Source organism: Mytilus galloprovincialis, chromosome 13 (genome assembly GCF_965363235.1).
Source record: "Mytilus galloprovincialis chromosome 13, xbMytGall1.hap1.1, whole genome shotgun sequence".
Classification (NCBI taxonomy): domain Eukaryota; kingdom Metazoa; phylum Mollusca; class Bivalvia; order Mytilida; family Mytilidae; genus Mytilus; species Mytilus galloprovincialis.
This window is the reverse complement of record NC_134850.1, coordinates 29,725,590-29,740,210: the sequence shown is the minus strand read 5'-3', so window position 1 is coordinate 29,740,210 and position 14,621 is coordinate 29,725,590. Positions and strand designations below refer to the sequence as shown.

The window sequence follows — 14,621 nt, the reverse complement described above, 5'->3', positions numbered from 1 at the left end:
CTCAATTCATTGACCCCCCCCCCCCTTGGAGCAATAACCCTTAAACTCAATCCCATGCTTTCCTTTGTAATATTGAAACTTGTAGTACGATTTCAGAGAGATCCATACACTTAAACACAAGTTATTGTCATGATTGTTTGAAAACTAGAAACATGCTTCTTTTTGGCCCTTAATTCCTACATATTTTGGGCAATTAACTCAAAACTTAATCCCAGCCTCCCCTTTGTTATATGGTACATTGTGGTACAATTTCAGAGCGATCCATGCAATTACACACAAAGTATTGTCTGGAAACTAGAAAAATGCTTGTTTTGGCCCCTTTTTGGCCCTTTATTCCTAAACTTTGGCCCCATAACCCCTTAAATGAATCCAAACCTTCTACTTGTGATTTTAAACATTGCAGTATACTTTCAGATCAATTGAAATACTGGTAAACAAGTTATTATCCTGAAACTAGAAAAATGCTTGTTTTGGCCCCCTTTGGGCCCCTAATTCCTAAACGGTTCGGACCATCATCCCCAAAATAAATCCCAACCTTCCTTTTGTGGTATTGAACCTTCTGAAAAAATTTCATTAAGATCTATTCACTTAAACTAAAGTTATTATCCGGAAACCAAAGTGTCTTCGGACGACGACGACGCAGACGACGACATCATACCATTATACGAACCCAAATTTTTTTGGGGTCGTATAAAAATTGATGCAAGCTATACTTTATTGTAATTTTAACATTTCATGTTATTTTAGCCCTCACAAATATAATGCCTTCCCATGTTAAAACTACACTATAGCTTGCATCAATTATTTCTTAAACAAAAAAAAAATGAATTAAATGCAGTAAATCTTGTTGCTCAACATTTTTACATGATTAATCTCTCAAAAAGTGTTCTACAGCAAAAGAGGTTGTGTGTTTCTATACAGATACCTATGCCTTTAGAAAAATTTTAGGTTCTCAGTTTAAATACCAATCAACTATAATAATGGACTCCTCCTGTCCTCCACCCTTAAAATCATTCATAACACACATAAAATATCAATATTTATAAACTTAACTACATCATATAATAAATTGCACAAACCCAGTTAAAACGAGTTTATATTTTCAACAATGCATTCACTCAGAATATTTCACACACTGAAATTACCCATTCACCAGTTAAAACGAAGATAATTGTATTTCACACAGAAATGAGTCCCTAACACCAAAAATCTTAATCATCCTTCAATATATATATATCTTATTATCCTACTAAAATGTATCTTTATCTTGGTTTAAAATACTGAAGAAGTGGAAGTTTAGCAGTAAGTTAATATAAGAAATCAAAATAATATTTTAATGCATCTAAATTAATGTTCTTTATCTACATTTCATATTCAACTCTTTTCAGTGCTAATGGAAATATTTTAAAATTCAAACTGTCATGACTGTTATGAAATTACTTTATTCTAAATAGTATACATTTGAAAAAAATAGAAATTCTAAATAAGAAATACTTATACATTTGAAAATGTAGAAATGTTAAATAATAAATGCTAATTAAGTGATGAAAATAATCTTATAGAAAATAAAAAAAATGAAAAAAATTACAGACAATAAGTCCTTTTACTTAGTTTTAGCTCAAACTTGGTCAATTAAGCAAATATAATATGCTTTCTCTACTAGGAAGCATCAATGGACCAAAATGTGCAGCCTACATGTAGATCAGTATAATAGAAATCTACCATGTATGTATTGCAAAACTTGTATATTGATAAAGGTGGGTACTCAAAATTAGTATTAGCTTAAAGATGGTACAAATACACCTTATCGCTATTTGTCCGCCATTACTGGACATCACACAGGTTTACGTAAAATTTCTTATGTCATAATACAAAATTTCTGACGCCACAATTGAAAAGTGATTGTTGTATAACGTCAATAGTTCAAGTGGCACAATTCTTAGGTCAGCCGGTAATAGCGATAAGGTGTATAAATGATCTAAAACATCTTACTAATACAGTGCAGACAAAATGTATAAAATACAATAGATGTATAAAAGTATAATTGGAATCACCAAAAATATGGCACAAAGAATCAGAGTATCCAATTTGCATATTTCATATAAAGATATGTATAGTCCACCAAAGTATAAAGTTTGATTGAACATTTCTACATGTGAGACAGTAAAATTTTCAAATTTAAAACTTGAAGCTTGTTAAGTGTATTATATTTTTAAAAATCAACTCTCAAGAGTGGGGAAGTATCATATTGAATTTATTTGTGGGAAATCTGTTTTCCCAAATAAATATTCATGATACAAGGACAGAGGACAAAGATAAGGTCAAGAGAGATACAAGGACAGAGGACAAAGATAAGGTCAAGAGAGATACAAGGACAGAGGACAAAGATAAGGTCAAGAGAGATACAAGGACAGAGGACAAAGATAAGGTCAAGAGAGATACAAGGACAGAGGACAAAGATAAGGTCAAGAGAGATACAAGGACAGAGGACAAAGATAAGGTCCAGAGAGACACAAGTAAACACACTAACAGATGAACAGACTGGCTGATATTGTACCCCTTAAAAGATAATTATACAGGGATTAAAATACTAATATCAGCTTTATATAATTGGCATACAAAAAATCACGAAACCTGAGATGAATTAACTTACTATTTACTACTGTAAAAAAAAAATGGTCATGAATCTCGTGGTGGCATCTTTGGTCAATTCAATTTCAAAACATTTTATATTGCAAATAGAAATTTTAGATTTGCAATTAAAAAAAGTTTGACAATAATCTTAATATATCACAGAAATTTTCATTTTTTTCCCTGGCATAATGCCTTGAGTGTGTAGGCATAGGTAAGCTTGCTTGCTAGCTGAACCATGGAATCATTATAAGGCTAGGTAAATTATTCTCCTTTCGGAGTAGTTTAGTCCTACAGACAGATAGATAGGTAACCTGTCAGACTATATAAAAAAGAAGATGTGGTATGATTGCCAATGAGACAACTGTCCACAAGAGACCAAAATGACACAGACATTAGCAACTATAGGTCACCGTAAGGCCTTCAACAATGAGCAAAGCCCATACTGCATAGTCAGCTATAAAAGGCCCAAATAAGACAATGTAAAACAATTCAAACGAGAAAACTAACGGCCTTATTTATATAAAACAAGAATGTGTCCATAGTACACGGATGCCCCACTTGCATAATCATTTTCTATGTTCAGTGGACCGTGAAATTGGGGTCAAAAGTCTAATTTGGCAATTAAATTAGAAAGATCATATCATAGGGAACATGTGTACTAAGTTTCAAGTTGATTGGACTTCAACTTCATCAAAAACTACCTTGACCAAAAACTTTAACCTGAAACTTGCACTATCCTTTTCTATGTTCAGTGGACCGTGAAATTGGGGTCAAAAGTCTAATTTGGCAATTAAATTAAAAAGATCATATCATAGGGAACATGTGTACTAAGTTTGAAGTTGATTGGACTTCAACTTCATCAAAAACTACCTTGACCAAAAACTTTAACCTGAAACTTGCACTATCATTTTCTATGTTCAGTGGACCGTGAAATTGGGGTCAAAAGTCTAATTTGGCAATTAAATTAAAAAGATCATATCATAGGGAACATGTGTACTAAGTTTGAAGTTGATTGGACTTCAACTTAATCAAAAACTGCCTTGACCAAAAACTTTAACCTGAACGAACGAATGAACGAATGAACGAACAGACGGACGGACGGACGGAAGGACAGATGGACGCACAGACCAGAAAACATAATGCCCCTCTACTATCGTAGTTGGGGCATAAAAATGAACGAAAAACAAATATGTAATACATAAACAAACCACAACCACTGACCTGTCAGACTAGTCTACTTTTAAAGGAGGGTTGATTTTGCTGTTACATATATAACTAAACAATGTTTCAGAACTACTTTTTTAAAATATCTAAAAATGTTCTTTTCAAAGCAAAGAAATGGATTGCAAGTTACACTGATTTGTTTCTAGATAACGATTAAATAAATATATTAAATAATACTGACAGCCTTATAATTATAAGCTATAACAAACAGGATTTCTATTTACAAACAAATAATACAGTTAACAAAATTATAACATTAGTATACAGTAAAAGTTCCATTTCTTGAACATTCAAGGACCCCTTAAAATTGTTCTTATGTGTTAATTCCAGTTCTACATTATTTCAAGTATAGTATTAACCTTTCAGGTACTTAATAATAAGGTTCTACTTATTGTTAATAAACAAGAAATCAAAGTTCTACTGTCAATAAATATTTTTGATTATCATATATCACAATGGTAACAATAAAACATCTTTGAGTAAAACATTTGTTTTACTTAATATAAATTTGGTATAAATATTGCTGCCCGTCAAAACTTGAATGGAATGTCATAGCTATTTTTTTTAACCATTTATAAAATAGATATATGGTCCTTTACAAGTGCATGCAAGAAACCAGAATGCACAAACAGTCAAATACATCAATATTCAGAAGGAATTTTAAACTACAATCTTAAAATAATCTTGAATTGACAAATCAATGCTTGTTAAGCATAAAATTGTAGTTATATAAATATATTTTTGACAACATATTTAACAAAAAAAAAGTGTGTATTAATGTCATATTATGTAATGTATGACAATGCCATGGTAACTAACAGGAATTACAGCAACTGTTTCAAATATTCTGAACTTAAATACCAAATATTAAACAAAATAATAATGCTTAAGTAAAAATGCTGTGTGAAAACTAAGGTTATTATGATTGCTTTATTCATGCTTTATCTAAACCATGTTCATCTCTGCTTTTTAATGGATTTTCAGGACAACCTTCATCAGGAATACTTAAAGTTAAGCTAAGTTAAAATCTGGAGCATTATTCTAATCTTCGGTTCTTAAAACATTCTGGTGATACACATGTTCTAAAAAACATTATTGAGTAATTCAACAGGCAAATAAAGGCAAATCTAAGTTATAAAGTGTTTTTCATTAATGATAAAATTATCTCACATTTCTAAAAGAATTAAACACTGAATTAAAAAAAATATAGTATTTATAATTCTTAGTGAGAAGTCTTATTAATCAAAATATATTAAGTAAAATAAAAAAATATTTGTTAAAGCAAATTTAATCAAATATACAAATTTTAAATGCTTTCAAACACTAAAATCAAACCAAAATAAATGTATACCATTATACATTTTACAAGTATCACAGTTATTCTAGAGAAGAAAAACAATTTGGTTGTTAAATCTTCCTTTTAAAATTGTATTAATATATATGGGACCATTTTAAGAGAAGTTCTAGGTCAAATTGAAAATGCCAAATTGAATGCAAACTCATAATAAATTATCTACCATAACTTGACCTTAAGTTCAACTAAAACTTCCTTTAAGCTGCAACAGGATATCTTCATTATCTGGTATTGGATTTCAATCAATAAATTCAATTAAAAATGAATTTCAATCAAACAAAAACTCATTCTTTTATGTGTAAAAACATGTTTGGCACTTGAGGTTGATATTTATAACAGAATTTACACCGGATTTGTAGTTTCATTAAAAATTTGCGTAAAGAAGGCTAAATAAAAAGAAAATTATGACAATTGGTCCCTTTCAAATGAAAAACAATTCGATGAATTATCAGAATAAATTTCAATTCTATTAATATAATGCAATATTATAATATAATATAATAAGTAAGAAGTCATTATACAAATTAGTTTAAATACAACTATACATGGAAGCACACAATTCATGGATTCTTCTACCCTTTGATTACCCTGAATTCTTTGGTAAATTGCATTTTAATTTGTGGTTTGTATCATGGTATATATGATATGGATAATGTTCTGTATTCTATTGTACAGGTTAAATCTTATCTCAAAAGTCATAAAACTTCCTATATCCAACAACTTGCTGTAGTATTATTATAATAGTAATAAATAACATAATAACAAGAAATAATAATATTTTAAATAATTAGAAAAATATAACAGTATTTAGCATTATTTGATAATTTAAAAAACTTGAATTCTATGAATTCATTATAATTGGTGTGATACCAATTTTCGTCGATTTTTTGAGTGGAAGTTAACAACAAATTAAGATGTTCATTCTACATGCTTGTTTACAAATATCGGCAAAATCACAAATTTAAATATCCACGAATTAACAATTTTTCCGAAGCCCACGAAAATTAGTATCTACAAATAAATGAATCCACAGTATTGTAAATTCAGAAATTATTCCAATGCTTTTATCAATACTAAAAATTCTATATTGTCAGATTTGCAAAAATAAAAACTTGCATTTATGATTTCATCAGTGATTTTTCATCTGACACAAATATTTTTTATTTGTGCTAACAAGATGTTGTATTTTTACCAGTCATCAGTATTTCACAATGATAAAAGCACAAATCAATTTATGAATTTACAGTATTCAACAGAAAGCTTTGCTTGCAGAGTTATTTCTCTTAGCTGTCATCCTGTTTCAATCCTTCTTCAGAATGTCTTGTAGGAGAATCCTGAATGTCTTTTGATCCATCGGTAACAGATCTATGTTTTGACATTGGAAAAACTAAAATGTATAGGAATAAATATTCATTAGCGGTTATAGTTAATGATCTTAGTTAAATGACATCATTTTTATGAAAACACAGAAAAAAAGACATGGAATTGAACAATGAATTTTTATTAATTTCCAACTGCAAATATATATCCTTACATATTATACTACGTGAGTGTGTTCTTAATCTCAGATGCATTGAAAACCACCAACAAAATGACCTAGGTGAGTGAAATTCTTGTTGGCTACCAAGAAACATTTGCAAATGATGGCAATATCCAATCAAATATTGGATAATAAAAAAATAAGGAATATTTCAAGAAAATTTGTTCAAAGCTGTCACAACAACTTATAGTTGCTAACATCTTCTTCATTTTTTCACTACAGGAAAGTACTCTTATTGGAAATCATACCTCATCTTCTTATTCTTACATTTTAAAATCATACCATATTATGTATTTTCAAAAATACAAAAGAAGAAATCTATGCATAAAGGAATTTTTTTTTCAAACATCTAGAGACAAGACAGAGATTCAGGTATGGACACTTTTTATAAAAATAGACTGGTTATTGTATATTAGGTTGTTGTCTCATTGAAGTTCATCCCAAAATTTTGCTTTTTAAACTAAAGAGATGTTATATGAATCTAGCTATTGACCAAAGGCATGATAGGTCTTGGAATTTGAAGTAACTAGGTATTCAAATAGATGCTAAACAAAAACTACATCAAGTTTTACCTTTTTCTGATAAACCATATCCAAAATTCAAGTATGTTCTTACTGCAAATATTGCAACACTAATACGAATAATGAGTGCAAGTGCAGCACATGTAAAAGTGGTAGCTGCCAAGGCCAAGTTCCCGTCATTTATATTCTCACCAGTCTGAAAGCAAAACAAATCATTCTAAAAAGTTAAAGGCAGAATACTTTGGAATTCTAAAGGTTTCTAGAAGGACAGGGAAAGACAATGTTAAGTTTGAAGGTTTTTTTCCCCCAAAGTTAATATAAAGTACCGTTACTGGAGGGAGTGGATGGGGTTTATGGAATAGTGGCCCAGAAAAATGGACAAAAAAAAAAGAAAAGAGAAAAAAAGCCACCAAAAAATATGTGTTCTCAATAAATAATAATTGAGGGCCCTCATGGGGTTTTTGATTATGTGATTACTTGGCCGTTTTTTTAATGATTATTTGATTATTAAGCCAAATATTTCATGATTATTTGATTACCTAGGACTGTATTTTTAGTTTATGATTATTTGATTACTAAAGATAAGCAAATATTTAATGATTATGTGATTATATTGGCAAAAAAATGGTGATTATGTGATTACTAGGACCCCCATGAGGGGCCTCATAATTGGTGCCAATGAAAAGGTATACAAATTCAAACAAACCTAATGTATTTGTGTAAATTGTTTACTTTGATTACTTAAGCAATGTATTATCATTTTAATTATTGGCAGTTTGGGTGCATTTTAAAGGTATAAATCCTTCTCAAAAATATCATCTTCCTTCTAGAACCAAAATAAAGTTGTAATAGAAGGTTGAAAACAAGTTAGTAGGATTGGAGTTACTATTACATCAATCAGTATCCTATTAATTCATAGAAATAACCACTTTTATATAAAAAAAGAAGATGTGGTATGATAATATGATTGCCAATGAGACAACTATCCACAAAAGACAAAAATGACACAGACATTAACAATCAATAAAACGGTTACCTGAATAATTTTGTATAAAATATAGCCTGGTTGAGTTAACAATGAAATCCCAAAAGCTATAGCCAGTTTTCTGTTTTCCCATCGCACCTGGAAAATGTAATAAAAAAAAAGTTTAAAAAAAGAATTCAAATATAGTGTTAGCATGCATGACAAAGTATCATTTATCAATCAATATATTAAGTATATCATGTCAGAATTAAGAAATTATAAATAGATTAAATATATGGTACTCATTTCATAACAAATCTTACAAGGCTAAAATACTTGTATAATATATTTCAAGGGATAAATGTTCCAGTAACCTATTAATTTATACATCGACTTAGAGTTAAAGAGTAAATTATGTCAACTGTTGCAACAAATCAGTCCTCTGGGCCTTCAAGGCTGAACTAGGCGACCTACTGAATCACTAGCCTGTCAACTCTGAAGGTTTAAGTTCAAATCCCACAAACAGCAGGTGTGTTCCACTCTAAACTTAATGGACTAGGTAGGATTGTTAGTTTTCCTAAGGCAGGTCTGTGGGTCTCTCCAGACACTCTGTCTTCCTCCTAACCAATAAGAAACTGATTATCACATAATGGCCAATAGTACCGAAAATGGTGTTTAACACCAATAAATCAATCAATCCCTGATTCAGACCAAGTTTGGTAGAATGTGAGTCTTCAAGGAAATATTTGTGTCACCAGCCATTTCCAAATAAAATAAACAATAACACTCTGATTAAAGCAGGTACACAACTTCATGTCCTGATGAAGAATATGTGTTAATTGTAGATGAGTTTGGTCTAGTTGTTTTAAAGGAGCATCAGATTATAATGTAAAACATAACATGAATGAGTCAAAATCAGATCATAAATATCTACAATGAATACATAAAGGAATAAGTGTTGAAGAAAAAACAAATGAATAAATGAACAAATAAATGAATGAATGAATGAATGAACGCACAAATGAATGAATGAACGAATGAATGAATATATCAATGAAATAGATTATGAAATGAATGAATGAAGAAGGCAATATATAAATAAATAATAAATCTTGAAGTCAAAATAAAAGAATGATTGAATGGATGAATGAACAAAGAACAGAATGAAAAAGGAACAACCGAATAAACTTACACTGAGGTATCCAAGTAAAAAACAAATAACAGTATAAACAGGTCCCACTGATAAAATGACAATGTCCTGGGTATCTGTCTTGGTTCCATTTGTAAGGATCAGTACCACCATACTCAACTGTAAACAAAATTAAATAATTTAAAACTTTTTTTGTTTTCATCTCAAATAAACAAATTAACTTTTGCAATTCAATGCATTAAATTGTCAATTACATCTATTATAACATATTAATAAATATTTCTATGTCTATATGTCACCAATTTAACTTATCCTTTGTATGTTAATATTGATGGGACTACACACATTGTTGTGGGTATTCTTTAATCTTAGAATGAGTGTCAGTTAAGGTGGTACCTAAAACTACAGGGAGATAACTCTGTAAAGTCAGCTAAACGTTTTAATTACATTGTGTTGTAAAAGGAATATTAAGCTTCTCAATGATCAAAATTGGTGTTTGTCAAATTGCTATATAACCAGTGTATTTTTTCTGTCAAAACAGTTGGTTCAAAAAAATTTTAATTTTTATATTTTTATTAAAGTCTCAAAGTAAATACTTTGACAAAATTTTATGAAAATTAAACGAGCCAAATTAATTTTAGTGAAAGTGTTGGATTCCACCTTAAAAAGTCTAGAGTGTACTGCTACCATGTTGACTAAATATAAAGAGCAATGGACATTTATTCTATTGAATTCATTACATACATTTGTCAATAAAAAAACTTTTCTTAAATGAAATGCAACAGCAATACACAAAATACAAGACCTATTTATACCAAACTCTGTTTTAACAGGGACCTGTCTTAAGTGAAATTATGTAATGAGATAAACTATGGAATTTCTACCAAACTCTGTTTTAACAGGGACCTGTCTTAAGTGAAATTATGTAATGAGATAAACTATGGAATTTCTTAACTAATTGAAGCTCACAGTGTATGTAAACTGAACATGCATCTGATTACAAAACAAAATCTGCTATCGCACATGGGTATAAGAATTAAAAATATCTTCAGTTGGGAAAAGCATTCTAATGCCAAAAATTAAAAAACATTAAGAATATAAAACATATATATTCTGTAGAAGTAACAGAATTATACCTACCCCTAATTGTAGGTCAAATTTTAAGAGCCCAAAAAATGCGAACATTGTTTTACACATTGCCTGCTGTTCAGTATTTGCTCCAACTGTTCTAAAAATAAGTTTTCCTGAATCATTATACAGCTTAGCAATCAGTACTCCAAGTACTATCAATATTGGACTTAAAATACAGGCTAGTACAAGCCTTATCTGAAATGTATAAGAATTATAATATTTCAAACTGAGTGTAAACATGTAGGTTTCTTTAATTTCTGAAATGTATCAGAATATTCAAAAACTGTAAGAAAGTTCAAAGTTTTTTCTTAAATAAACTGACCACGGCACAAATATATTGAAGGTAAAATACCAATGATATATTCAATAATGCATGCATAAATGCATATTTTAAATTTTGTTGTTGTTGTGTTGCTGTACTACACCCACATCTTTCATTCAAAAACTAACAAAAATTACAGTTATTCGAGATTGTGTTTGTCTCAAATCAGTCCTAAGCACAAAACAAAAACAAAAGACACATAGTCATGACAGTACTGATCTTAAAGCTAGTTAAAGGTCCAAATTCAACTTATAAGTAAGAGATGTACATGTACCCCTTAGTAGACTATATATATATTAAATGTAAAACAAGTTCCTACCAATTTGATATCCAATACTAAGCTATCAATCAGTACACATCCAACAGATTTAGTATAAAGAAGTATTTTTTTGTTGTTGTTGCTTAAACATTTAAATTAAAGATGTCTTAATGTTTAACAATTTCTTACCAATTTGATATCTCATAGACTAATTAATAAAATAGCAATTAGTACACATCCAACAAATTTAGTATAAAGAAGTATTTATTTTTGCTGAAACATTTAAATTAAAGATGTCTTAATGTTAAACAATTCCTTACCAATTTGATATCTCCCGGACTAATAGCATAATTAGCAATGACATATATCCACACTATTATGTTTGCTAAGACAAAAACTAGAATCTCATATGGTCTTTCAGCAAGTATCCCATTCAACACATAGTACAAGCAAAATACTGAAATCAAATATTGTTAAGAAACTTGCAACATATTTTTTTTTGAGAAACAAAATTACATTGACATGACTATTTTAAAATTTGTATAAAAATGTAGAAATGAAAAATGTGAAAAAGACATGTCCAAGATGTTTTGACATTCTATATGTTCTACATACAACATGTACAAACTGTACAATGGCCACTTGGAATATCAATACAAAATAAGAAGATGTGGTATGATTGCCAATGAAACTGAGTTAAACTCTCCACAAGAGACTAATTGACACAAATTAACAACTGAAGGTCACCCTACAGCCTACATTAGCATGATAAGTGATGTTGGTATTCTTCATTCTGATACAATTTTGTAACATCAACAAAGCTATTGGAAAAGTAGCAACTATGCATCACATCTCATTGGAAGTACATAACCAATGTAACAACATCAAGAACAGTCATATCTTTGCTCATTGCTGAAGGCTGTACGGTGACCTATATTTATTAATTTCTGTGTTATTTTGGTCTATTGTGGAGAGTTGTCTCATTGGCAATCATACCACATCTTCTTTTTATATATAAGAAAAAATATAAAATTTAAACAGTCATAATACATTTGTAATACAGTCTATGATGTGTTGAGGACTGTTGTCTGCTGTTGACTTTGATTTATAGTTTTCAATTGTCCCTTAGGTTATCCCCTCCCCTCCCCTCCCCTCCCCCTTTTTTTTTGCATGCAAATTTATTTTATGAAATATACAGGTACTTACTTGTATTTATAATGACAATCAAAGCAAATGTAAAATCTGGATCTTTAGTATTTTGATCTTTTGCAAGTTCAACTATTTTGACAATAGCCAAGACTAATGCTGCCACTAAAGATACACATGCCACAGTAGAAAATCCTATCTCTTGTTTGTTGATATCCTTGAAAACTCGTCTCTGAAAATATAAACAGTATAAGTTTTTTATGTGCAAATTTTTGTTATCTTAAAACATCTTTGACATACATTTGTTATAATTTAAAACAAAAATGTAAATTTTCATTTGAACATGAAATACAGTGACTTTATTTCTTTTCATGGGTACCAGTGAATTTTGTGGATTAAGGACAATAAATGTTTTTCTTGGATATCTGATTTTCATATTATTTTGTGATTTTACAAATATCTGTATTATAATATTAGCCAATATATAATTTATACTTCATTACAAATTTGAATTCTTGGTTCACCTGTTCACCGTGTTCACATGAAAATTGGTATGCCACAAATAATAGTGAATCCACAGTATGAAGATCCTACACACTCAGTAATTAATAGATATTGGCATTTGGCATTTACAGGACCGAATCAATGATTCTTCCAAAAATTCTTTTTAGGAATGTATTACAAAATAAACAAGAATCGACAGGACCAAAAACATTTTAGAAATGTATTATAAAATAAACAAGAATAGACAGGACCAAAAATATTTTAAAAATGTTTTACAAAATAAACAAGAATCGACAGGACCAAAAATATTTTAGAAATGTTTTACAAAATAAACAAGAATCGACAGGACCAAAAATATTTTAGAAATGTATATATATTACAAAATAAACAAGAATCAACAGGACCAAAAATATTTTAGAAATGTATTACAAAATAAACAAGAATTGACAGGACAGAAAATTTTACAGGACATGTCCTGACAGTTCTGTGGTAATTTCGTGGACCCATTGTAGGCATTATGTTTGTACCAGATAAATCATATTCAAAGATTTAGTTTCTTCTGAGAATGTTACCTGCTTAAATAAGAACAAGGTGAATTGTTACAAAACATTAGTTCAACTTTTAATGAAATAATATTACAAAATTGTTGTGGGCCCAGGCTCTTTGTTAAAGAGAAGGGGCAGTAGGGGGTCTGTTAATAGGTTAACAACACCTCAATTTTGGCCAAAACAGTTAACAAAAAATGCAAAAATGCTGATAACAGTTAACAAAGTAGGTTGAAAACAGATAACAGTTTATATTGATATCAGATAACAGTTAACAACAGCTTGAAAACTGAAAAGGCTAAAAACAGGCTAACATGAAAACGTATTGCCACCCATCGTTGAAGGCCGTACATTGACCTATAATGGTTTACTTTTATAAATTGTTATTTGGATGGAGAGTTGTCTCATACCACATCTTCCTATATCTAACATGTCTAATAGAATGAGATACAATGACACAGAACGACATCAACAATTGAGATTGTGTAGAGAAGAGTTCATGTTGCCCAGTTTTAAATTTGGTGTGTGTTTTGTATACTGTTCAGTGTTGTTTATGCTTTTGTTATTTTTAGTTTTTATACATGAATTATCAGTTGAATGTTTTCCACCATGGATGTGTAATAATTAAGTTCTTACTTTCTCACTATACACATCCTTATTTTGACTAATGAGTTTGAAGGGTTTGTTGTTTTTATAGTTTGTTATAGTTTGCATTTCTTATATGAAGAGGGTGGTAAAAGGTTCTTTTTGTGCAACATGATCGCTGTTTTTTTATATTTGATGTTCAACATGTTTTTACATTTAGTCATGCAAGACAAGTGCTTCATTCAACGTGTTCTGCTTATTTAATTTAACATGCATCGTGATTTTCAAATGCTTATTTTGCGTGCTCTGTAATTTTTCAAATAAATTTCAAACATAAGGCTGCATGGCGGCATTCATCAAGAAAAAAAATATGATTGAATTTTGATTTTTGATAAGGCGGAAAGGCCTTTGATTTTGTTCATCAGATTGTTATATACTTTATTTATCAAAATAGAAAATATCATGTTTTTAACCATGTAAACAGAAGTAGGAAGAATCAATAATCAACATATGATAGCATTTTCCTTTGTTTTAAAGCATAGTTATACCTTGCCTAAACGAGTATCGGCAAGCTGTGGTGTTTTAGTTATTCCAATATCCGCAAATGTTATTGGGGCATCTTGATTATCTATTTCTTTAGACATATTGATAAAATCTTTTTTTAAGATAGTTAGCTTCCTCGTTTTGTTGGTCGAATTATGAAAGTGAAAGTAACAAACGTCACCTGAGCGTTTAGATAATC

General features: G+C 29.7%; 1 protein-coding gene across 1 annotated transcript; it reads right to left on the bottom strand.

Annotated features, from left to right (window-relative positions):
- On the bottom strand, window positions 1-14,569 carry LOC143056961 (uncharacterized). The gene is made up of 8 exons (XM_076230172.1): window positions 14,428-14,569; window positions 12,306-12,477; window positions 11,420-11,556; window positions 10,528-10,713; window positions 9,430-9,546; window positions 8,310-8,396; window positions 7,325-7,469; window positions 1-6,599 (listed from the first exon to the last, which is right to left on the bottom strand). Exons 1-8 carry the CDS (start codon window positions 14,521-14,523, stop codon window positions 6,496-6,498), a joined length of 1,044 nt encoding a protein of 347 aa, XP_076086287.1. The 5' UTR covers window positions 14,524-14,569; the 3' UTR covers window positions 1-6,495.
- Window positions 14,570-14,621: the final 52 nt, after the last annotated feature.

What these genes read in the sequence shown, in the direction of transcription:
- LOC143056961 (XM_076230172.1), bottom strand. Translation starts at nt 14,523, where the DNA reads ATGTCTAAAGAAATAGATAATCAAGATGCCCCAATAACATTTGCGGAT. An exon ending in GATTGTCATTATAAATACAA is followed by an intron (nt 11,557 to 12,305) that starts GTAAGTACCTGT and finishes ATTTGATTTCAG; the next exon opens with TATTTTGCTTGTACTATGTG. An exon ending in TTTTATACAAAATTATTCAG is followed by an intron (nt 7,470 to 8,309) that starts GTAACCGTTTTA and finishes TTTTGCTTTCAG; the next exon opens with ACTGGTGAGAATATAAATGA.